This window comes from Pristiophorus japonicus, chromosome 21, assembly GCF_044704955.1.
Source record: "Pristiophorus japonicus isolate sPriJap1 chromosome 21, sPriJap1.hap1, whole genome shotgun sequence".
Classification (NCBI taxonomy): Eukaryota; Metazoa; Chordata; class Chondrichthyes; family Pristiophoridae; genus Pristiophorus; species Pristiophorus japonicus.
In genome coordinates, this window is record NC_091997.1 from 60,640,147 (window position 1) to 60,666,553 (window position 26,407).

Here is a 26,407-nt window from a genome sequence, read left to right on the forward strand (position 1 = left end):
GACACAAATAACTTTCCGGAAATACTAGGGGACCGAGGGTCCAGTGAGAAGGAGGAACTGAAGGAAATCCTTATTAAACGGGAAATTGTGTTAGGGAAATTGATGGGATTGATGGCTGATAAATCCCCGGGGCCTGATAGTCTGCATCCCAGAGTACTTAAGGAGGTAGCCCTAGAAATAGTGGATGCATTGGTGATCATTTTCCAACAGTCTATCGACTCTGGATCGGTTCCCATGGACTGGAGGGTAGCTAATGTAACACCACTTTTTAAGAAAGGAGGGAGAGAGAGAACAGGTAATTATAGATTGGTTCGCCTGACATCAGTAGTAGGGAAAATGTTGGAATCAATTATTAAAGATGAAATAGCAGCACATTTGTAAAGCAGTGATGGGATCGATCGAAATCATGGATTTATGAAAGGGAAATCATGCTTGATAAATTTTCTTGAATTTTTTGAAAATGTAACGAGTGGAGTGGACAAGGGAGAACCAGTGGATGTGGTGTATTTGGACTTTCAAAAGGCTTTTGACAAGGTCCCACACAAGAGATTGGTGTGCTAAATTAAAGCACATGGTATTGGGGGTAATGTACTGACGTGGATAGAGAACTGGTTGGCAGACAGGAAGCAGAGAGTCGGGATAAACAGGTCCTTTTCAGAATGGCAGGCAGTGACTCGTGGGGTACCGCAGGGCTCAGTGCCGGGACCCCAGCTATTTACAATGTACATTAATGATTTGGATGAGGGAATTGAGTGTAATATCTCCAAGTTTGCAGATGACTCTAAGCTGGGTGGCGGTGTGAGCTGTGAGGAGGATGCTAAAAGGCTGCAGGGTAACTTGGACAGGTTAAGTGAGTGGGCAAAAGCATGGCAGATGCAGTATAATGTGGATAAATGTGAGGTTATCCACTTTGGTGGCAAAAACATGAAGGCAGAATACTATCTGAATGGCGGCAGATTAGGAAAAGGGTGTCATAGTACATCAGTCATTGAAAGTGGGCATACATGTACAGCAGGTGATGAAGAAGGCAAATGGTATGTTGGCCTTCGTAGCTAGGGGATTTGAGTATCGGAGCAGGGAGGTCTTACTGCAGTTGTACAGGGCCTTAGTGAGGCCTCACCTGGAATAGTGTGTTCAGTTTTGGTCTCCTAATCTGAGGAAGGACGTGTTTGCTATTGAGGGAGTGCAGTGAAGATTTACCAGACTGATTCCCGGGATGGCAGGATTGACATATGAGGAGAGCCTGGATCGACTGGGCTTGTATTCACTGGTGTTTAGAAGGATGAGAGGGGATCTCATAGAAACATATAAAATTCTGATGGGACCGGACAGGTTAGATGCAGAAAGAATGTTCCCGACGTTGGGGAAGCCCAGAACCAGAGGACATAGTCTAAGAATAAGGCGTAAGCCATTTAGGACTGAGATGAGGAGAAACTTCTTCACTCAGAGAGTTGTTAACCTGTGGAATTCCCTGCCGCAGAGAGTTGTTGATGCCAATTCATTGGATATATTCAAGAGGGAGTTAGATATGGCCCTTACAGCTAAAGGGATCAAGGGATATGGAGAGAAAGCAGGAACGGGGTACTGAAGGAATGATCAGCCATGACCTTATTGAATGGTGGTGCAGGCTCAAAGGGCCGAATGGCCGACTCCTGCACCTATTTTCCATATTTCTATGTTTCTATGTTGGTCTGGGATCTACAGCTGTCCTTCTCGGACACCCTGGAACCACTCTGGGCCTGGAAGGGCCAGGTGCAGACTGGGAGAGTTCCTGGGAGGGTGCATCCTCACATTTATGGAGGTGCCTGACACCTCCCCTGCAATCTCCCTCCATACATTATATACTGGCGGTCTGCCAGGTCTCCCCTCCTCAGGAAAAAACATAGAAACATAGAAAATAGGTGCAGGAGTAGGCCATTCGGCCCGTCTAGCCTGCACCATCATTCAATGAGTTCATGGCTGAACATGCAACTTCAGTACCCCATTCCTGATTTCTTGCCATACCCCTTGATCCCCCTAGTAGTAAGGACTACATCTAACTCCTTTTTGAATATATTCCGTGAATTGGCCTCAACAACTTTCTGTGGTAGAGAATTCCACAGGTTCACCACTCTCGTGGGTGAAGACGTTACTCCTCATCTCGGTCCTAAATGGCTTACCCCTTATCCTTAGACTGTGATCCCTGGTTCTGGACTTCCCCAACATTGTGAACATTCTTTCTGCATCTAACCTGTCTAAACCCATCAGAATTTTAAACGTTTCTATAAGGTCCCCTCTCATTCTTCTGAACTCCAGTGAATACAAGTCCAGTTGATTTAGTCTTTCTTGATTGGTCAGTCCCGCCATCCCGGGAATCAGTCTGGTGAACCTTCGCTGCACTCCCTCAATAACAAGGATGTCCTTCCTCAGGTTCGGAGACCAAAACTGTACACAATACTCCAGGGGTGGCCTCACCAAGGCCCTGTACAACTGTAGCAACACCTCCCTGCCCCTGTACTCAAATCCCCTCGCTATGAAGGCCAACATGCCATTTGCTTTCTTAACCGCCTGCTGTACCTGCATGCCAACCTTCAATGACTGATGTACCATGACACCCAGGTCTCGTTGCACCTCCCCTTTTCCTAATCTGTCACCATTCAGATAATAGTCTGTCTCTCTGTTTTTACCACCAAAGTGGATAACCTCACATTTATCCACATTATTCTTCATCTGCCATGCATTTGCCCACTCACCTAACCTATCCAAGTCGCTCTGCAGCCTCATAGCATCCTCCTCGCAGCTCACACTGCCACCTAACTTAGTGTCATCCGCAAATTTGGAGATACTACATTTAATCCCCTCGTCTAAATCATTAATATACAGTGTAAACAGCTGGGGCCCCAGCACAGAACCTTGCGGTACTCCACTACTCACTGCCTGCCATTCTGAAAGGTACCCATTTACTCCTACGCTTTGCTTCCTGTCTGACAACCATTTCTCAATCCATGTCAGCACACTGCCCCCAATCCCATGTGGTTTAACTTTGCACATTAATCTCTTGTATGGAACCTTGTTGAAAGCCTTCTGAAAGTCCAAATATACCACATCAAATGGTTGTCCCTTGTCCACTCTACTGGGAACATCCTCAAAAAATTCCAGAAGATTTGTCAAGCATGATTTCCCTTTCACAAATTCATGCTGACTTGGACCTATCATGTCACCTCTTTCCAAATGTGCTGCTATGACATCCTTAATAATTGATTCCATCATCTTACCCAGTACCGATGTCAGGCTGACCGGTCTATAATTCCCTGTTTTCTCTCTCCCTCCTTTTTTAAAAAGTGGGGTTACATTGGCTACCCTCCACTCGATAGGAACTGATCCAGAGTCAATGGAATGTTGGAAAATGACTGTCAATGCATCCGCTATTTCCAAGGCCACCTCCTTAAGTATTCTGGGATGCAGTCCTTCAAGCGCTGGAGATTTATCGGCCTTCAATCCCATCAATTTCTCCAACACAATTTCCCGACTAATAAGGATTTCCCTCAGTTCTTCCTCCCTACTAGACCCTCTGACCCTTCTTATATCCGGAATGTTGTTTGTGTCCTCCTTAGTGAATACCGAACCAAAGTACTTGTTCAATTGGTCCGCCATTTCTTTGTTCCCCGTTATGACTTCCCCTGATTCTGACTGCAGGGGACCTACATTTGTCTTTACTAACCTTTTTCTTTTTACATATCTATAGAAACTTTTGCAATCCGTCTTAATGTTCCCTGCAAGCTTCTTCTCGTACTCCATTTTCCCTGCCCTAATCAAACCATTTGTCCTCCTCTGCTGAGTTCTAAATTTCTCCCAGTCCCCTGGTTCGCTGCTATTTCTGGCCAATTTGTATGCCACTTCCTTGGCTTTAATACTACCCCTGATTTCCCTTGATAGCCACGGTTGACCCACCTTCGCTTTTTGATTTTTATGCCAGACAGGAATGTACAATTGTTGTAGTTCATCCATGCAGTCTCTAAATGTCTGCCATTGCCCATCCACAGTCAACCCCTCAAGTATCATTCGCCAATCAATCCTAGCCAATTCAAGCCTCATACCTTCAAAGTTACCCTTCTTTAAGTTCTGGACCATGGTCTCTGAATTAACTGTTTCATTCTCCATCCTAATGCAGAATTCCACCATATTATGGTCACTCTTCCCCAAGAGGCCTCGCACAACGAGATTGCTAATTAATCCTCTCTCATTACACAACACCCAGTCTATGATGGCCTCTCCCCTAGTTGGTTCCTTGACATATTGGTCTAGAAAACCATCCCTTATGCACTCCAGGAAATCCTCCTCCAACGCATTGCTTCCAGTTTGGTTAGCCCAATCTATGTGCATATTAAAGTCACCCATTATAACTGCTGCACCCTTATTGCATGCACCCATAATTTCTTGTTTGATGCCCTCCCCAACATCACTACTACTGTTTGGAGGTCTGTACACAACTCCCACAAGCGTTTTTTGCCCTTTGGTGTTCTGCAGCTCTACCCATATAGATTCCATATCATTCAAACTAATGTAATTCCTAACTATTGTATTAATCTCCTCTTTAACCAGCAATGCTACCCCACCTCCTTTTCCTTTTATTCTATCCTTCCTGAATGTTGAATACCCCTGGATGTTGAGTTCCCAGCCCTGATCATCCTGGAGCCACGTCTCCGTAATCCCAATCACATCATATTTGTTAACATCTATTTGCACAGTTAATTCATCCACCTTATTACGGATACTCCTTGCATTAAGACACAAAGCCTTCAGGCTTGTTTTTTTAACACTCTTTGTCCTTTTAGAATTTTGTTTCTCTGCCCTCCACTTTTTCTCATCTCCTTTTTGTTTTTTGCTTTTGTCTCCTTTTTGTTTCCCTCTGTCTCCCTCCATTGGTTCCCATTCCCCTGCCATATTAGTTTAACTCCTCCCCAACAGCACTAGCAAACACTCCCCCTGGGACATTGGTTCCAGTCCTGCCCAGGTGCAGACCGTCTGGTTTGTACTGGTCCCACCTCCCCCAGAACCGGTTCCAATGCCCCAGGAATTTGAATCCCTCCCTGCTGCACCACTGCTCAAGCCACGTATTCATCTGCGCTATCCTGTGATTCCTACTCTGACTAGCATGTGGCATTGGTAGCAATCCCGAGATTACTACTTTTGAGGTCCTACTTTTTAATTTAGCTCCTTGCTCCTTAAATTCGTTTCGTAGGACCTCATCCCTTTTTTTACCTATGTCGTTGGTACCAATGTGCACCACGACAACTGGCTGTTCTCCCTCCCTTTTTAGAATGTCCTGCACCCGCTCCGAGACATCCTTGACCTTTGCACCAGGGAGGCAACATACCATCCTGGAGTCTCGGTTGAAACAGGATTCTTCTTCTGTCTTCCACACCGTCCATCAGTGTCTCCAGCTCCACATCAGTGAACCTGTTAGCTCTCCTTACATCTCTTACACCAGCCATCCTTCTAAACTCCTTCTCCCTCAGGGCCTTGCTGCAAACTGCCCAGTGAGCAACTGGCTTGTTAGAAGCCCTTACCTGCATGCTGAATTTCTCAGTGATGATAGCGCTCAAATTAAGACAGCCACACCGCTGAAAAATCCACTTTGGAAGGGTTCCCATTTTTTCACTTTTGGAGCTGCATATGTGATGGCCCAGCCACGAAAACTTTATGGCGCTAATCGCCATAAAAATGTGGGGGAAGCACCAGCTTTCTAGCAGTAGTGAAATTTGTGCTCACTGTCTCCATTAACACACACTCTGACCCCAAAATTACTGTCCCCTTTAACACTCTGACCCTACAGTTACTGTTCCCTTTAACACTCTGACCCCAAAATTACTGTCCCCTTTAACACTCTGACCCCAAAATTACTGTCCCCTTTAACACTCTGACCCCAAAATTACTGTCCCCTTTAACACTCTGACCCCAAAATTACTGTCCCCTTTAAAACTCTGACCCTACAGTTACTGTCCCCTTTAACACTCTGACCCCAAAATTACTGTCCCCTTTAACACTCTGACCCCAAAATTACTGTCCCCTTTAACACTCTGACCCCAAAATTACTGTCCCCTTTAACACTCTGACCCTACAGTTACTGTCCCCTTTAACACTCTGACCCTACAGTTACTGTCCCTATAAGATGATGTTGCACTGTGTTCCTCTTGCTCAATTACCCGAGCTCAGATCCCCGTGAAACCTGCCTGTGGTTTCTGAGTTTTTGGGTGATGTTGGACAATGAACCCTTCCTTTTGTTGTTAGTATCGGGTTGATTCTATCGAAAAGTATCAAGCTGTACAAACCATTTGCTGCAAGATGGGTAGGCAGTGGGAGTAGTTGATCTTGGTGGCCCAAGTTCCATTGCTGAGACATTCTCTGAAGACGCTGTCTGTGGAGAAATCACAGAGAAACATCAGTCCCATCATCCATGGGAAACTAACATCACAGCCCAGGAGTTACTGTGTGCCTGTTATTTGAGGGAACAAGACATACTGTGCTTATTGCTCATTATTGGCCTTGGTTCTCTGCATTGTCCTCGTGTTATGGCAGTGCAGGAGGAAACCTCAGTTCCTGTAACAGCCAGGAACACTCTGCCATTTTATGTCCCAGGTTGTGTTTGGGGAACTTTCCTACTCTTGCACAAACTCACTCACAACACCTTTCAGGTGAATTGGTTGCCCACAGCAAGCTGACGGAGGTTTGTCCTGGGAAATAGAACAGTTTCTATGTTGACACTGATTTTCAGCACCAATCCCTCCCTGATCGGATAAAACACAGAGTAAATCTCCCTGGTGTCTGTGCCAACATGTGTCCCAGCTCCAAGCTCAGACTAACACTTGCTAGTGCACCACTTACATAAGAACATAAGAACATAAGAATTTGGAACAGGAGGAGGCCATCTAGCCCTTCGAGCCTGCTCCGCCATTCAACAAGATCATGGCTGATCTGGCCGTGGACTCAGCTCCACTTACCTGCCATCTCCCCGCAACCCTTAATTCCCTTATTAGTTAAAAATCTATCTATCTGTGATTTGAATACATTCAATGAGCTAGCCTCAACTGCTTCCTTGGGCAGAGAATTCCACAGATTCACAACCCTCTGGGAGAAGAAATTCCTTCTCAACTCGGTTTTAAATTGGCTCCCCCGTATTTTGAGGCTGTGCCCCCTAGTTCTAGTCTCTCTGCCTCTATCTTGTCTATCCCTTTCATTATTTTAAATGTTTCTATAAGATCACCCCTCATCCTTCTGAACTCCAACGAGTAAAGACCCAGTCTACCTTGAGTCCCATTAGCCTGTCCAGCACATTCTGCATCCATTCCGAGATTAGCGACTGTAATATCGAGATCCCGCTCGTGGACATCTGCTCCACCCGGTGGATTACTGTAGTAATGCAACTGCTGATGGAAATACAATAAAGGATCATGTGACAAGTCACATGACGAGTTCCTGTAGAGCCATCTTGTGCAATGTGTGTGTTTGTGATGTTGTAAAGAATCTATCTGTTGTGCATGCAATAACTGTTAGACGAGTACTGTTTAACTCCAAGAGGTATGACCTTGGCTCTGCTTTATAATGGCCCATAGTGACTAACATACAAAATGGCTGGCCTTTTATACTTGGGCTGCATACACGTACGTGCAGCCCAATGGCCTCCAACAGTGATGCCATCTGGTGGCTAGTGATTCCTAAAGTACAAACATGACAATATCACAGCGATCGGTCACAGGCCGGGGCTGTGCATTTCCCGATACCCACACCTGGCATTGCGCCAGGCACCACGCAGAAAGGCCCACAGCCTGAGAATATCAAAACCCCGCTGCCTTGGTCTCAGAAGATGGTGAAAGTTATTGGAGAAGATTCCGCCCAATGTTAATGTGTTATTTGCTGCTTTAACTTGCTTGTGTGTAGATTTCTTTCACTTAATGAACAGTTCATAGCTTCGCCTGTCATATGGGGGTTAATTTGGAGTATTGTGTACAATTTTGTTCTTTTTATTTAGGGAGGGATGAACTTGCATTGGAGGCAGTTCAGAGAAGGTTCACGAGGTTGATTCCTGGGATGAGAGGGTTGTCTTATGGAGAGGGGTTGAGCAGGTTGGGCCTATACTCACTGGAGTTTAGATGAATGAGAGGTGATCTTATTGAAGCATATAGGATTTTAGTGGGGCTTGGCAGGCTGGATGCAGAGAAGATGTTTCCCCTCGTGGGGGAGTCTGGAACTGGGGGGCATAGTTTCAGAATAAGGGGTCACCTATTTGGAATGTAAATGAGGAGGAATTTCTTCTCTGAGGGTCGTGGGTCTTTGGAGCTCTCTACCCCAGGGAGCTGTGGAGGCTGGGTCATTGAACGTATTTAGGGTGGAGATAGACAGATTTTGGATGATGGGGAAGTTAAGAGTTGTGCGGGGCGGGCAGGGAAGTGGAGTTGAGGCCAAGATCAGATCAACCATGATCTTGTTGGGTGGTGGAGCAGGCTCGAGGAGCCGAATGGCCTGTTCCTGCTCCTATTTCTTATGCTCTTAAAAAAGCCGCATAAGTAGAAATTAGCGCATGTGACCAAAACTTGGTCAAAGAGGTTTAAAGGAGCATCTTAAAGGAGGAAAGAGAGGCCGAGAAGTTTAGGCAAGGAGTTCCAGAGCTTGGGGCCTAAGCAACAGAAGACACGGCCACCAATAGTTGAGGGATTATTATCAGGGATGCTCAGCAGGGCAGAATTAGAGGAGCGCAGACATCTCGGGGGGTGGGGGGTGGGGGGAGTGGGTGGGGTGGTGGGGTTGTGGGGCTAGAGGAGATTACAGAGATAGGGAAGGGCAAGGCCATGGAGGGATTTGAAAACAAGGATCATAATTTTGAAATTGAGGCGTTGCTTAACTGGAAGCCAATGTAGGTCAGCGAGCACAGGGGGTGATGGGTGAGTGGGACTTGGTGCGAGTTAGGACACGGGCTGCCGAGTTTTGGATCACCTCTAGTTTACATAGGGTAGAATGTGGGAGGCCAGCCAGGACTGCGCTGGAATAGTCAAGTCTACAGGTAACAAAGGCATGGATGAGGGCTTCAGCAGCGGATGAGCTGAGGCAGGGGAGGAGACGGACGATGTTACAGAGGTAGAAATAGTTATGTTGAAGATATGTGGTCGAAAGCTCATTTCAGGGTCAAATATTACACCAAGGTGGCGAACAGTCTGGTTCAGCCTCAGACAGAAGTTGGGGAGAGGGATGGAGTCAGTGGCGAGGGAACGGAGTTTGTGGCAGGGACCGAAAACAATGGCTTCGGTCTTCCCAATATTCAATTAGAGAAAAGTAAGATTTGACATTATTTTTAATTTTCTTTTTTTATGAAAGAATGTTTTTTTACCACGTTATACTGTCCATCGCATACAGACTGCACATTATCCCGTGTATAAGCACCTGATCCCCTGGATGTGTTTCTGGGGAATAGCAGACAGCAGATTGCAATACGCTTTATCAAATCAGCATTCTATCTGAGTGCATCCTATAAAGGTCGCTTTGTAAACTTCCTGTTTAATGCATTTTAATTCTATTCCGGTTTAGCAAGAATACTTAGTACAGATGGCGAAAAGGACTGAGAACAGGCAGAATCAGATCATTTCCTTGAATGATCAGAACCACAAGAACCTGGAAGATATCAGGGAAGAAAAGGAGACCCAGAAACGAGGTTTGTTGGAATGGAAGCCGTGGACCTTGACACGAAGAACTAATGGCCCACCAGCCTGGTGTTCTCATCAGTACCTGTCACACCTCTGTACAAGTAGCTGTTCATAGAGTCATACAGCACAGAAGAAGGCCATTCGGCCTATCGTGCCTCTGCCTGCTCTTTAGTGGAGCCAGCCAATTAGATCCACTCCCCTGCTCTTTCTCCATAGCCCTGCAAGTTTTTCCTTTTGACTTATTTATCCAATTCTCTTTGGACATTTACTGTTGAATCTGCTCCCACTGCCCTTTCCGGCAGCGCATTCCAGATCTTAACAATTGTCTGTGTAATAAACTTTCCCCTCATCGCCCCTCTGGTTCTTCGCCAGTGACCTTAAATCTGTGTCACCTGGTTACCAACCCTTCTGCCACTGGAAACAGTTTCTCCTTGTTTGCTCGATCAAAACCCTTCATCATGTTGAACATCTCCCGTTAACCTTCTCTGCTCGAAGGAGAACCACCCCAACTTCTCCAGTCTCCCCACGTAACTGAAGCCCCTTATCCCTGGTATCATTCTGGTAAATCTCCTCTGCATCCTCTCCAAGGCCTTGACATCTTCCTTAAAGCATCGTGCCCAGATTTGGCCACATCACTCCAGGTGAGGCCCATTCCAAGGAGTTAATAGGGTAGATAGAGAGAAACTATTTCCTCTGGTAAGGGGTGTCCTTAGCAAGGGGGCGTGACCTTAAATTTAGAGCCAGGCTGTTCAGGCGTGATGTCAGGAAGCACTTCTTCACACAAAGGGTCGTGGAAATTTGGAACTCACTCCAACAAACAGCTGTTGAGGCTGGCGGAGGGAGGTTATTTGATAGATTTTTGTTAGGTAAGGGTATTAAGGGATATGGAACAATGGAGTCAAGATATTGATTGACCCGTGTGCCCCTGCGTGTTTTGCAAATGGTTGGAGTGACCCATCTCACATCCCCAGCCGGAGCCCAGGTTCTAATCTCTGGTCACCTCACATCTTCTGCAGCTCGGACCATTCTCCAACTTATCTTTCCTTCCCTTTGATTCTCCTCTCTTAAATACCCCATGTTTACACAGGAGTACACGGGATATACGGCACAGACACAGGCCATTTGGCCCAACCAGTCCATGCCGGCGTTTATGCTCCACTCAAGCCTCCTCCCGTCTTTCCCCATCTAAATCTATCAGCATAACCCTCTATTCCCTTCTCCCCCATATGTTTATCCAGCCTCCCCTTAAATGCATCGATACTATTCGCCTCAACCCCTCCCTGTGGCAGCGAGTTCCACATTCTCACCGCTCTCTGGGTAAAGAAGTTGCTCCTGAATTCCTTATTGGATTTCTGGGTGACTATCTTATATTGATGGCCTCTAGTTATGCTCTTCCCCACAAGTGGAAACATTATCTCTGCATCCACTCGATCAAAACCTTTCATCATTTTAAAGACCTCTATTAGGTCACCCCTCAGCCTTCTCTGTTCAAGAGAGAGAGACCCAGCCTGTTCATCCTTTCCTGATGTTTAGACCCTCGCATTTCTGCTATCATCCTTGTAAATCCTTTCTGCACCCTCTCCAGTGCCTCCATATCCTTTTTATAATATGGTGACCAGAACTGTGCGCAGTACTCCAAGTGTGGTCTAACCAAGGTTCAAAACAGGGTTAGCATAGCTTCCCTACTTTTCAATTCTATTTAGAAAGAAACCCTATTGCTTGGTTTGTTTTTTTATGGCCTTGTTAACCTGTGTTGCTACTTTTAGCAGGCTGGGGCCATTAGAGGGAGCAACATGTGGCGGCCTGGCCCAGAAATCGGTGCGGTCCCGGCCTGCAAGACCATCAGCAGGCCGGGGCCATTGGAGGGAGCAGCGCGTGTTGCTGCAGGAGGGCGACGGCTGACTGCAGTGTGGGCAGGAGCGGCGAGGTCGGGGCGAAGGAGCAACAAGAGTTCGCAGAGGGATGTGATCGGGGCCCAGGAGAGGCGTGAGTTCGGGGCCCAGAAGAGGCGAGAGCCCAGGGGCAGCACGGACCAGCCCACACTGCGATATGTGGGCGCATTAGGTCTGTGTAGCAGAGCAAGTCTCCAGTCATCCTGGTTAATCTTTGCACTGGACCAAGACCTAGCTCTGTCAAGCCCGTGTGGTGGCTGGTGTGCAACGGTCACCACACGTTAAGAAAATCCACCCACAGGCATCTTCCACCCTTCAGGATGTAGTTCAGGACCTGGAATATTAGGTCCTTCATTGAAACACCTGTGAACTCATCCCTTTTCGGTGTGGAAGCAAGTCATCCTCGTTTCAAGGGACTGCCTATAATGATGAATTTGAATCTAACCGTAGGGTGGGAACCCCGTGAGATGCTCAGTATTACTGGGCACTGACCTCCCATGGCAGGCTGGGAAACCAGCAATCCCTTCGATCCCGTCAGCTTCCTGTTGGGTGCTTTCGGTTAAAATTGGCCCCATGATGTGAGTGTATTGTTTTCCCACCAATCGGAGAGATCCCAATTACACCTTTGGCAGTTTTACTGTACCTGGTCTAACCCAATGGTACAAGAATGAATCATTCAAACTATCCACTCACTACACACACAAGCGTGCACCTCACGAGCCTGTTTGTAGAAAGTATTGTTTGTGGTGAGCACAAGTGATGAGCCGGCTTATTTCTTGATCCTCATCTTATCCTAAACACAGTGACGTTTTTTGTAGCTATGGTACCTTGCAGCCCTGCCCCCCACGGAAATTACTGGCTACAGGACAGCTTGGAGTGGAGTGAATGAGGGGTGAGTGAATGAGGGGTGAGTGAATGAGGGGTGAGCGGTGAGTGAATGAGGGGTGGGTGAATGAGGGATGAGTGAATGAGGGGTGAGTGAATGAGGGATGAGTGAATGAGGGGTGAGTGAATGAGGGATGGGTGAATGAGGGGTGAGTGAATAAGGGATGAGTGAATGAGGGGTGAGTGAATGAGGGATGGGTGAATGAGGGATGGGTGAATGAGGGGTGGGTGAATGAGGGGTGAGTGAATAAGGGATGGGTGAATGAGGGGTGAGTGAATGAGGGGTGAGTGAATGAGGGGTGAGTGAATGAGGGGTGAGTGAATGAGGGATGGGTGAATGAGGGGCGAGTGAATGAGGGGCGAGTGAATGAGGGGCGAGTGAATGAGGGGCGGGTGAATGAGGGGTGGGTTATGGTTGGAGGTGGTGATGAGGTGTTCAATGCTGGAAAAGTTCCATACTTGGTACAGAATAATAGATACAGACTGAAATAACCAAATACTCCTTGGGGTTGGATGATTCTATGATTGTTGGGAGAATTTCACAGCTGTTGAGTAATGGCGATGGTGAATATCCTGTAGTTTTGTCTCATTACGTTTGAGGATCAAAGACCATTAACACAGAACACTCCAGCAGGAGTGCAATGGGTGAGGTAGGTTCCATGATCAAGGGGTTGTCCCTGGTGTGTGGGAGCAGGGTAAGGAGGGCTGAAAAGCGTGCAGGAGAGGAGAGGGGTGGATAGGGAGGAGAGGATGAGGTGAGGAGGCTGGGGGAAGGGAGAGGAGATGAGGGAATTAACTAGGTGGGGAGAGGAGAGGAGAGGAGAGAAGTACAATGGGTGGGGTAGACTAGTTATGATTCATTATTGTCAGGGTCACCAACAGTTGCCATTAGAATCCCGAACATTCCTTGTCCAAATTCAGTAAGTCATCTGATTGGTGCAAACCTGCATTGACATCAGAAGTGTTCATGTGTTAGGAATATTAACCCCTACAATATGGAACTGTAATCTCGCTTTTCTGAACTATCTATTGTTTCATACTCTAACTTATTAAAATAATAGACAAGTAACTCATTGACAGGAAAACTGAGCACTGCAGGGAGAGAGAAACTGTCGAGATTGAAAGGACCAATCAAATCATTGAGTCAAGAGTGAGGAAATGGAATGAAAAATGGTGTGCTGATTTTCTCGTTTCTACTTATTGATGAGAAATACTTTCCCATCAGGGCTCAGTGAAGGCGAACTGATTGTTAAAGTTACCGGACCAACACATGCTAAACTGCGGGTTCTTCAAGGCTGACCCTATCAGTGCCGGGAGGGAGATGATGCTCTGACCTCTGACATCTATTATGTCCCAGTCGAGGGGCAGACTCTGTATTTCAGAAGGGTCCTCACAATGAGGTCAAATGGCAAACTCCACAGATCCAGGCAGCTTGGTGTGGGAGGTCACTACAGCAACAGAGAGGAATGGTCTGTAACCCTTAAACTACCAGTGAGTCCATCAAAACATGTGTCCTCCAGGGCTGGTCAGTATTAATGCTGGCTATTACAGTACAGGTTGACCCTCCCTTATCCGCAACCCTCGGGACATGGCCTTTCCTAGATAATGGATTTTTCCAGACGAGGGGTGGTCACATTAAATTGGATGGTACAGGTACTGAGCAAGGGGATATCGGGGCTGGCTGGCTTGGGGCTGGGAGTGTGGCAGAGGCAGGGGACGGTGGGGCAGTGGATCGCGGCGTCAGACCAGCGATTGCGGGAGTCAGCAGCGAGAAAGGACTTCAATTTGTTCATGTTGGAGCTCTGCGCATGCGCCACCCGGTGGCCTGGAATGGTTCTGGACAATGGGTGGCTCCGGATAAGGGAGTTCTGGATAAGGGAGGTTCAACTGTACTGTAATATATAGATATATAGATATATATATATACATATTGACGCAGCAATCAGGGATAGAATTATTGCTGGAATATTTATCGAAAACTAATAAAGAGAAACAAAGAACCTGCATCTCTATAGCACCTGTCACAAACTCAGGATGTCCCAATGCCCTTCCCAGCCAATGAAATACTTTGAGATGTAGTCACTGTTGTAATTTAGGAAACGCGACATTTTGTGCACAGCAAGTTCCCATAAACAGCAATGTGACAATGACCAGTTAACATGCTTCAGTTATAAATCGTGGCCAGGACACCGGGGATAACTGCCTTGCTCTTCTTCGGAATAGTGCCATGAGAGGACAGTCGGGGCCTCAGTTTAACGTCTCATCTGCACTGCACTGGAGTGTCTGCCAAGATTTTTGTGCTCCAGACCTAGGAGTGGGACTTGAACCCTCAACCTTCTGACTCAGATATAAGAGCGCTACCCACTGAGCAATTTGTTGTTTGTCCATTGGGTGCTTGCCCATTGGGTGCTCGCCCATTGGGTGCTCACCCATTGGATGCTTGCACATTGGGTGCTCGAACATTGGGTGCTTGAACATTGGGTGCTCGCCCATCGGGTGCTTGCCCATTGGGTGCTCGAACATTGGGTGCTCGCCCATCAGGTGCTCGCCCATTGAGTGCTCACCCATTGGGTGCTCGAACATTGGGTGCTCGAACATTGGGTGCTCGCCCATTGGGTGCTCTCCCATTGAGTGCTCGAACATTGGGTGCTCGCATATTGAGTGCTCACCCATTGGGTGCTCGAACATTGAGTGCTCGAACATTGGGTGCTCGAACATTGGGTGCTCACCCATTGGGTGCTCGAACATTGGGTGCTCGAACATTTGGTGCTCACCCATTGGGTGCTCGAACATTGGATGCTCGCCCATTGGGTGCTCACCCATTGGGTGCTCGAACATTGGGTGCTCGAACATTGGGTGCTCACTCATTGGGTGGCAGGAGCTCCTAGCTAGGCTACTGCTGCAATAGTTAAAGGAGCAGCCTTCCATCTTATCAGCTGGTTTCTGCATTTAAAATATCTGTGAGGTCTGCAGCAGGGCAAGGACTCCCAGCCCCCGGCCCCTAGCCCCACCCCCCCAGCCTCAGCCCCCACACCCAGCCCCACCCCCAGCCCCCCCGACCCCATCCCCCAGCCCCCCGACTCCACTCCCCGGCCCCAGCCCCCCGACCCCAGCCCCAGACCCCGACCCAAGCCCCCCGACCCCAGCCCCAGCCCCCCGACCCCAGCCCCCCGATGCCAGCCCCCTGAGCACAGCCCCCCGACCCCAGCCCCCCGACCCAAGCCCCCCGACCCCAGCCCCAGCCCCCCGACCCCAGCCCCCCGACGCCAGCCCCCTGAGCACAGCCCCCCGACCCCAGCCCCCGACCCCAGCCCCCCGACCCCAGCCCCCCGACCCCCGACCCCAGCCCCCCGACCCCAGCCCCAGTCCCCCGACCCCAGCCCCCCGACGCCAGCCCCCTGACCCCAGCCCCCCGACCCCAGCCCCAGCCCCCTGACCCCAGCCCCCCGACCCCAGCCCCCCGACCCCAGCCCCCCGACCCCAGCCCCAGCCCCCTGACCCCAGCCCCCCGACCCCAGTCCCCCGACCCCAGCCCCCCGACGCCAGCCCCCTGACCCCAGCCCCCCGACCCCAGCCCCAGCCCCCTGACCCCAGCCCCCCGACCCCAGCCCCCCGACGCCAGCCCCCCAACCCCAGCCCCCGACCCCAGCCCCCCGACCCCAGCCCCCCGACCCCCGACCCCAGCCCCCCGACCCCAGCCCCAGTCCCCCGACCCCAGCCCCCCGACGCCAGCCCCCTGACCCCAGCCCCCCGACCCCAGCCCCAGCCCCCCGACCCCAGCCCCCCGACCCCAGCCCCAGTCCCCCGACCCCAGCCCCCCGACCCCAGCCCCCCGACCCCAGCCCCAGTCCCCCGACCCCAGCCCCCTGACCCCAGCCCCCCGACCCCAGCCCCAGCCCCCCGACCCCAGCCCCCCGACCCCAGCCCCCTGACCCCAGCCCCCCGACCCCAGCCCCAGCCCCCCGACCCCAGCCGCCCGACCCCACTCCCCGACCCCAGCCCCCCGAGCCCAGCCCCCCGACCCCCGACTCCAGCCCCCCGACCCCCGACTCCAGCCCCCCGACCCCAGCCCCAGTCCCCCGACCCCAGCCCCCCGACCCCAGCCCCAGCCCCCCGACCCCAGTCCCCCGACCCCAGCCCCCCGGCCCCAGCCCCCCGACCCCAGCCCCCCGACCCCAGCCCCCCGGCCCCAGCCCCCCGACCCCAGCCCCAGCCCCCCGACCCCAGTCCCCCGACCCCAGCCCCCCGGCCCCAGCCCCCCGACCCCAGCCCGAGCCCCCCTGACCCCAGCACCCCACCACCAGCCCCAGCCCCCAGGGCGCAGCCCCCACCCCCAGCCTTCACCTGGAAATGTTCCTCCAGGCACAGCCTGACGCGCAATCACCACCGGATGAAGCTGACACAGACTCCAATAACTGGCTGTACTCAGATAGTGAGGGCCATGTCTTCTGGGCTCCAACTCAGAGAGGTGGCTTGCACACAAGTAACTGATGGGATTCTCTCAGCTCATTGATATTACTACGTCATGCTCCTGTATACCACTGGGTTTATTATTCGTACGTGGGACGTGTGTGTCGCTAACAAGGCCCGGAATTTATTGCCCATCACGAATTGCCCTTGAGAAGGTGGTGGTGAGTCGCCTTCTTGAACCGCTGCAGTCCGTGTGGTGAAGGTGCTCCCACAGTGCTGTTACAGAGGGAGTTCCAGGATTTTGACCCAGCGACGATGAAGGAACGGCTGATATATTTCCGAGTCAGGATGCTGTGTGACTTGGAGGGGAACGTGGAGGTGGTGGTGTTCCCATGCGCCTGCTGCCCTTGTCCTTCTAGGTGGTAGAGGTCCTGGGTTTGGGAGGTGCTGCCGGAGAAGTTGTTGCAGTGCATCTTGTAGCTGGTACACACTGCAGCCACGGTGCGCTGGTGGTGGAGGGAGAGAGTGCTGAAGGTGATGGATGGAGTCCCAATCAAGTGGGCTACTTTGTCCTGGATAGAGTTGAGCTTTGAGTGTTGTTGGAGCTGCACTCATCCAGGCAAGTGGAGAGTATTCCATCACACTCCTGACTTGTGTCTTGTAGACGGTGGAAAGGCTTTGGGGAGTCAGGAGGTGAGACACTCACCACAGAATACGCAGCCACTGACCCGCTCTTGTTGCCACAGTATTTATGTGGCTGGTCCAGTTAAATTTCTGCTGCTCAAGTGTGCATATTACTAGTGTGACACTGGCCAACTCAGCGACACAACATTTGAGGCCATCCCAATCACTGCAAGGTCTGTCAGTACGGGAGAGGCGACCAGGTCACTCAGTACTTGGTGTGTCAGTACAGGAGAGGTGACCAGGTCACTCAGTACGTGGTCTGTCATTACGGGAGAGGTGACCAGGTCACTCAGTACGTGGTCTGTCATTACGGGAGAGGTGACCAGACACTCAGTACGTGGTGTGTCACTATGGGAGAGGTGACCAGGTCACTCAGTACGTGGTGTGTCAGTACGGGAGAGGTGACCAGGTCACTCAGTACGTGGTGTGTCAGTACGGGAGAGGTGAGCAGGTCACTCAGTACGTGGTGTGTCAGTACGGGAGAGGTGACTAGGTCACTCAGTACGTGGTGTGTCAGTACGGGAGAGGTGACCAGGTCACTCAGTACGTGGTGTGTCCGTACGGGAGAGGTGACCAGGTCACTCAGTACGTGGTGTGTCATAGAAACATAGAAACATAGAAAATAGGTGTAGGAGTCGGCCATTCGGCCCTTCGAGCCTGCACCGCCATTCAATGAGTTCATGGCTGAACATGCAACTTAAGTACCCCATTCCTGCTTTCTCGCCATACCCCTTGATCCCCCTAGTAGTAAGGACCACATCTAACTCCTTTTTGTATATATTTAGTGAATTGGCCTCAACAACTTTCTGTGGTAGATAATTGCACAGGTTCACCACTCTCTGGGTGCAGAAGTTTCTCCTCATCTCGGTCCTAAATGGCTTACCCCTTATCCTTAGACTGTGACCCCTGGTTCTGGACTTCCCCAACATTGGGAACGTTCTTCCTGCATCTAACCTGTCTAAACCCATCAGAATTTTAAACGTTTCTATGAGATCGCCTCTCATTCTTCTGAACTCCAGTGAATACAAGCCCAGTTGATCCAGTCTTTCTTGATATGTCAGTCCAGCCATCCCGGGAATCAGTCTGGTGAACCTTCGCTGCACTCCCTCAATAGCAAGAATGTCCTTCCTCAAGTTAGGAGACCAAAACTGTACACAATACTCCAGGTGTGGCCTCACCTTTACTAACCTTTTTCTTTTTACATATCTCGAGAAACTTTTTCAGTCCATCTTAATGTTCCCTGCAAGCTTCCTCTCGGACTCTATTTTCCCTGTCCTGATCAAACCCTTTGTCCTCCTCTGCTGTGTTCTAAATTTCTCGCAGTCCCCGGGTTCGCTGCTGTTACTGGCTAATTTGTATGCCACTTCCTTGGCTTTAATACTATCCCGGCAGAGGAGAGGCGGCGGCAGTCCGAGAGGTGGGAGTTCGGGGTGTCGGAGCGGCCTATAAAGGCCCAGCCGGTGCAGCTGCAGCGGGGAGAGAAGGCAAAAAAGAAGTAGAAAGAAATCAAAAGATGACATCACAGCCAAGGGGGTAAGTGATTGGCTGGTGATTGGTGAGTAGCTTTTCTTTTTCTTTTTTATATCAGTAAGTAACCTGTTAACATTGTTGTTGCCAATTTAAGAGTATCGAAGGGTTAAGTCATGGCAGGAGAGCTCGGTCACATGATATGCTCCTCCTGTGCCATGTGGGAACTCAGGGACACTTCCGGTGTCCCTGACCACTACGTGTGCGGGAAGTATATCCGCCTCCATCTCCTGATGGACCGTGTTGCAGAATTGGAGCTGAGGGTGGATTCACTCTGGAGCATCCACAATGCTGAGAATGACGTGAGTAGCACGTGTAGCGAGTTGGTCTTACCGCAGGTGAAGGGTCCACAGCCAGATAGTGAGTAGAAGACCAGCAGGAAGAGCAGTGCAAGGAAGGTAGTGCAGGGGTCTCCTGCGGTCATCCCCCTGCAAAACAGATACACCACTTTGAGTACTGTTGAGGGGGATGACTCAGGGGAGGACAGCAGCAGCCAAGTTCATGGCACCGTGGCTGGCTCTGTTGCACAGGAGGGCAGGAAAAAGAGTGGGAGAGCGATAGTGATAGGGGATTCAATTGTAAGGGGAATAGATAGGTGTTTCTGCGGCCGCAACCGAGACTCCAGGATGGTATGTTGCCTCCCTGGTGCAAGGGTCAAGGATGTCTCGGAGCGGGTGCAGGACATTCTGAAAAGGGAGGGAGAACAGCCAGTTGTCGTGGTGCATGAATTTAAGGAGCTAGGAGCTAAATTAAAAAGTAGGACCTCAAAAGTAGTAATCTCTGGATTGCTACCAGTGCCACGTGCTAGTCAGAGTAGGAATCGCAGGATAGCGCAGATGAATATGTGACTTGAGCAGTGGTGCAACAGGGAGGGATTCAAATTCCTGGAACATTGGAACAGGTTCTGGGGGATGTGGGACCAATACAAACCGGACGGTCTGCACCTAGGCAGGACTGGAACCAATGTCCTCGGGGGAGTGTTTGCCAGTGCTGTTGGGGAGGAGTTAAACTAATATGGCAGGGGGATGGGAACCAATGCAGGGAGACAGAGGGAAAAAAAAAGGAGACAAAAGCAAAAGACAGAAAGGAGATGAGTAAAAGTGGAGGGCAGAGAAACCCAAGGCAAAAAACAAAAAGGGCCACTGAATATAAAAGGGCTGCAGGAGGGGTCAAAACTAAAAATCATGGTTTAAAAACTAGAATTAAAATACTCTACCTAAATGCACGCAGCATTCGAAATAAAGTAAATGAGTTGACGGCACAAATCATTGCAAATGGGTATGATTTGGTGGCCATTATAGAAACATGGTTGCAGGGTGGCCAAGACTGGGAATTAAACATACAGGGGTATCTGACGATTCAGAAAGATAGACAAGAAGGGAAAGGAGGTGGGGTAGCTCTGTTAATAAAGGATGATATCAGGGCAGTTGTGAGAGACGATATTGGCTCTAATGAACAAAATGTTGAATCATTGTGGTGGAGATTCGAGATAGTAAGGGGAATAAGTCACTGGTGGGCGCAGTTTATAGGCCCCCAAATAATAACTTCATGGTGGGGGGGGCAATAATCAAGGGAATAATGGAGGCATGTGAAAAAGGAACGGCAGTAGTCATGGGGGATTTGAACCTATATATCGATTGGTCAACTCAAATCTCACGGGGTAGCCTGGAGGAGGAATTCATAGAATGCATACGGGATTGTTTCTTGGAATAATATGTAACAGAACCTACAAGGGAGCAAGCTATCTTAGATCTGGTCCTGTGTAATGAGACAGGAAAAATAAACGATCTCCGAGTAAAAGATCCTCTCGGAATGAGTGATCACAGTCTGGTTGAATTTGTAATACAAATTGAGGGTGAGGAAGTTGTGTCAGAAACGAGCGTACTATGCTGAAACAAAGGGGACCTAAGTGGGATGAGGGCAGAGTTGGCTAAAATAGACTGGGAACAGAGACTAAAAGGTGGCACAATTGAGGAACAGTGGAGGACTTTTAAGGAGCTCGTCAACAAAAATATATTCCAGTGAAAAAGAAGGGCGGTAAGAGAAGGGATAACCAGCCGTGGATAAACAAGGAAATAAAGGAGAGTATCAAATCAAAGACAATAAGGTGGCCAAGGTTAGTGGGAAACTAGAGGAATGGGAAAATTTTAAACAACAGCAAAGAATGACTAAAAAAGCAAGAAAGAAAGGAAATATAGATTACGAAGGTAAACTTGCGCAAAACATAAAAACAGATAGTAAAAGATTTTACAGATATATAAAACGGAAAAGAGTGACTAAAGTAAATGTTGGTCCCTTAGAAGATGAGAAGGGGGATTTAATAATGGGAAATGTGGAAATGGCTGAGACCTTAAACAATTATTTTGCTTCGGTCTTCACAGTGGAAGACACAAAAACCATGCCAAAAATTGCTGGTCACAGGAATGTGGGAAGGGAGGACCTTGAGACAATCACTATCACTCGGGGGGGTAGTGCTGGACAGGCTAATTGGACTCAAGGTAGACAAGTCCCCTGGTCCCGATGAAATGCATCCCAGGGTATTAAAAGAGATGGCAGAAGCTATAGCAGATGTATTCATTATAATCTACCAAAATTCTCTGGACTCTGGGGAGGTACCAGCAGATTGGAAAGCAGCTAATGTAACGCCTCTGTTTAAAAAAGGGGGCAGACAAAAGGCAGGTAACTTTTGGCCGGTTAGTTTAACATCTGTAGTGGGGAAAATGCTTGAAACTATCATTAAGGAAGAAATAGCAGGACATCTAGATCGGAATAGTGCAATCAAGCAGACGCAGCATGGATTCATGAAGGGGAAATCATGTTTAACTAATTTACTGGAATTCTTTGAGGATATAACGAGCATGGTGGATAGAGGTGTACCGATGGATGTGGTGTATTTAGATTTCCAAAAGGCATTCGATAAGGTGCCACACAAAACGCAGAAGATAGAGGTACGCGGAGTCAGAGGAAATGTATTAGCATGGATAGAGAATTGGCTGGCGAACAGAAAGCAGAGAGTCGTGATAAATGGGTCCTTTTCGGGTTGGAAATCGGTGGTTAGTGGGGATCGGTGCTGGGACCACAACTGTTTACAATATACATAGATGACCTGGAAGAGGGGACAGAGTGTAGTGTAACAAAATTTGCAGATGACACGAAGATTAGTGGGAAAGCGGGTTGTGTAGAGGACACAGAGAAGCTGCAAAGAGATTTGGATAGGTTAAGCGAATGGGCTAAGGTTTGGCAGATGGAATACAATGTCAGAAAGTGTGAGGTCATCCACCTTGGGGAAAAAAAACAGTAAAAGGGAATATTATTTGAATGGGGAGAAATTACAACATGCTGAGGTGCAGAGGGACCTGGGGGTCCTTGTGCATGAATCCCAAAAAGTTAGTTTGCAGGTGCAGCAGGTAATCAGGAAGGCGAATGGAATGTTGGCCTTCATTGCGAGAGGGATGGAGTACAAAAGCAGGGAGGTGTTGCTGCAACTGTATAGGGTATTGGTAAGGCCGCACCTGGAGTACTGCGTGCAGTTTTGGTCACCTTACTTAAGGAAGGATATACTGGCTTGGGAGGGGGTACAGAGACAATTCCGGAGATGAGAGGTTTATGATGATAGATTGAGTAGACTGGGTCTTTACTCGTTGGAGTTCAGAAGGATGAGGGGTGATCTTATAGAAACATTTAAAATCATGAAAGGGATAGACAAGATAGAGGCAGAGAGGTTGTTTCCACTGGTAGGGGAGACTAGAACTAGGGGGCACAGCCTCAAAATATGGGGGAGCCAATTTAAAACCGAGTTGAGAAGGAATTTCTTCTTCCAGAGGGTTGTGAATCTGCGGAATTCTCTGCCCAAGGAAGCAGTTGAGGCTAGCTCATTGAATGTATTCAAGTCACAGATAGATTGATTTTTAACCGAGAAGGGAATTAAGGGTTACGGGGAGAGGGCGGGTAAGTGGAGCTGAGTCCACGGCAGATCAGCCATGATCTTGTTGAATGGCGGAGCAGGCTCAAGGGGCTAGATGGCCTACTCCTGTTCCTAATTCTCATGTTCTTATGTTCTTATTATTTCCCTTGATAGCCACGGTTGAGCCACTTTCCCTTCAGTATGGGAGAGGTGACCAGGTCACTCAGTCCGTGGTGTCTCAGTATGGGAGAGGTGACCAGACACTCAGTATGTGATGTGTCAGTACGGGAGAGGTGACCAGACACTCAGTACTGGTGTGTCATAGAAACATAGAAATATAGAAAATAGGTGCAGGAGTAGGCCATTCGGCCCTTCGAGCCTGAACCGCCAGTCAATGAGTTCATGGCTGAAAATACAACTTCAGTACCCCATTTCTGCTTTATCACCATACCCCTTGATACCCCAAGTAGTAAAGACTACATCTAACTCCTTTTTGAATATATTTCGTGAATTGGCCTCAACAACTTTCTGTGGTAGAGAATTGCACAGGTTCAGCACTCTCTTGGTGCAGAATTTTCTCCTCATCTCGGTCCTAAATGGCTTGCCCCTTATCCTTAGACTGTGACCCCTGGTTCTGGACTTCCCCAACATCGGGAACATTCTTTCTGCATCTAACCTGCCTAAACCCATCAGAATTTTAAACGTTTCTATGAGATCAACCTCTCATTCTTCTGAACTCCAGTGAATACAAGCCCAGTTGATCCAGTCTTTCTTGATATTTCAGTCCCGCCATCCCGGGAATCAGCCTGGTGAACCTTCGCTGCACTCCCTCAATAGCAAGAATATACTTCCTCAAGTTAGGAGACCAAAACTGTACATAATACTCCAGTTGTGGCCTCACCAAGGCCCTGTACAACTGTAGTAACACCTCCCTGCCCCTGTACTCAAATCCCCTTGCTATGAAGGCCAACATGCCATTTGGTTTCTTAACCGCCTGCTGTACTTGCATGCCAACCTTCAATGACTGATGTATCATGACACCCAGGTCTCGTTGCACCTCCCCTTTTCTTAATCTGTCACCATTCAGATAATAGTCTGTCTCTCTTACCACCAAAGTGGATAACCTCACATTTATCCACATTATACTTCATCTGCCATGCATTTGCCCACTCACCTAACCTATCCAAGTCACTCTGCAGCCTCATAGCATCCTCCTCGCAGCTCACACTGCCACCCAACATAGTGTCATCCGCAAATTTGGAGATACTACATTTAATCACCTCATCTAAATCATTAATGTACAATGTAAACAGCTGGGGCCCCAGCACAGAACCTTGCAGTACCCTACTAGTCACTGCCTGCCATTGTGAAAAGTACCCATTTACTCCTACCCTTTGCTTCCTGTCTGCCAACCAGTTCTCAATCCACGTCAGCACACTACCCCCAATCCCATGTGCTTTAACTTTGCACATTAATCTCTTGTGTGGGACCTTGTCGAAAGCATTCTGAAAGTCTAAATATACCACATCAACTGGTTCTCCCTTGTCCACTCTACTGGAAACATCCTCAAAAAATTCCAGAAGATTTGTCAAGCATGATTTCCCTTTCACAAATCCATGCTGACTTGGACCTATCGTGTCACCTCTTTCCAAATGCGCTGATATGACATCCTTAATAATTGATTGCATCATTTTACCCACTACTGAGGTCAGGCTGACCGGTCTATAATTCCCTGTTTTCTCTCTCCCTCCTTTTTTAAAAAGTGGGGTGACATTGGCTACCCTCCACTCCATAGGAACTGATCCAGAATCTATGGAATGTTGGTAAATGACTGTCAATGCATCCGCTATTTCCAAGGCCACCTCCTTAAGTACTCTGGGATTCAGTCAATCAGGCCCTGGGGATTTATCGGCCTTCAATCCCATCAATTTCCCCAACACAATTTCCTGGCTAATAAGGATTTCCCTCAGTTCCTCCTTCTTACAAGACCCTCTGACCCCTTTTATAACTGGAAGGTTGTTTGTGTCCTCCTTAGTGAATACCGAACCAAAGTACTTGTTCAATTGGTCTGCCATTTCTTTGTTCCCTGTTATGACTTCCCCTGATTCTGACTGCAAGGGACCTATGTTTGTCTTTACTAACCTTTTTCTCTTTACATATCTATAGAAACTTTTGCAGTCCGTCTTAATGTTCCCTGCAAGATTCCTCTCGTACTCTATTTTCCCTACCCTAATCAAAACCTTTATCCTCCTCTGCTGAGTTCTAAATATCTCCCAATCCCTGTGTTTGCTGCTATTCTGGCCAATTTGTATGCCACTTCCTTGGCTTCAACACCATCCCTGATTTCCCTTGATAGCCACGGTTGAGCCACCTTCCCTTCAGTATGGGAGAGGTGACCAGGTCACTCAGTACGTGGTGTGTCAGTTCTGGAGAGGTGACCAGGTCACTCAGTATGTGGTGTGTCATAGAAACATAGAAACATAGAAAATAGGTGCAGGAGTAGGCAAGTCAGCCCTTCGAGCCTGCACCGCAATTCAATGAGTTCATGGCTGAACATGCAACCTCAGTACCCCATTCCTGCTTTCTCTCCACACCTCTTGATCCCCCTAGTAGTAAGGACTATATCTAACTCCTTTTTGAATATATTTAGTGAATTGGCCTCAACAACTTTCTGTGGTAGAGAATTCCACATGTCACCACTCTCTGGGTGAAGATGTTTCTCCTCATCTCGGTCCTAAATGGCTTACCCCTTATCCTTAGATTGTGACCCCTGGTTCTGGAATTCCCCAACATTGAGAACATTCTTCCTGCATCTAACCTGTCTAAACGCATCAGAATTTTAAACGTTTCTATGAGATCCCGTCTCATTCTTCTGAACTCCAGTGAATACAAGCCCAGTTGATCCAGTCTTTCTTGATAGGTCAGTCCCGCCATCCCGGGAATCAGCCTGGTGAACCTTCGCTGCACTCCCTCAATAGCAAGAATGTCCTTCCTCAAGTTAGGAGACCAAAACTGTACACAATACTCCAGGTGTGGCCTCACCAATGCCCTGTACAACTGTAGCAACACCTCCCTGCCCCTGTACTTAAATCCCCTTGCTATGAAGGCCAACATGCCATTTGCTTTCTTAATCGCCTGCTGTACCAGCATACCAACCTTCAATGACTGATGTACCATGACACCCAGGTCTCGTTGCACCTCCCCTTTTCCTAATCTGTCACCATTCAGATAATAGTCTGTCTCTCTGCTTTTACCACCAAAGTGGATAACCTCACATTTATCCACATTATACTTCATCTGCCATGCATTTGCCCACTCACCTAACCTATCCAAGTCACTCTGCAGCCTCATAGCATCCTCCTCGCAGCTCACACTGCCACCCAACTTAGTGTCACCCGCAAATTTGGAGATACTATATTAAATCACCTCGT

At 48.8% G+C, this 26,407-nt stretch overlaps 1 protein-coding gene across 1 annotated transcript in view; it reads right to left on the bottom strand.

The window, feature by feature from the left end:
• Positions 1-26,407, bottom strand: part of LOC139233687 (corticotropin-releasing factor receptor 1-like) — a 350,288-nt gene that overhangs the window by 243,992 nt on the left and 79,889 nt on the right. Inside the window, exon 3 of the mRNA XM_070864095.1 lies at positions 6,312-6,397. Coding sequence (XP_070720196.1) covers positions 6,312-6,397 — 86 coding nt within the window. The remainder of the gene's footprint in view (positions 1-6,311; positions 6,398-26,407) is intronic.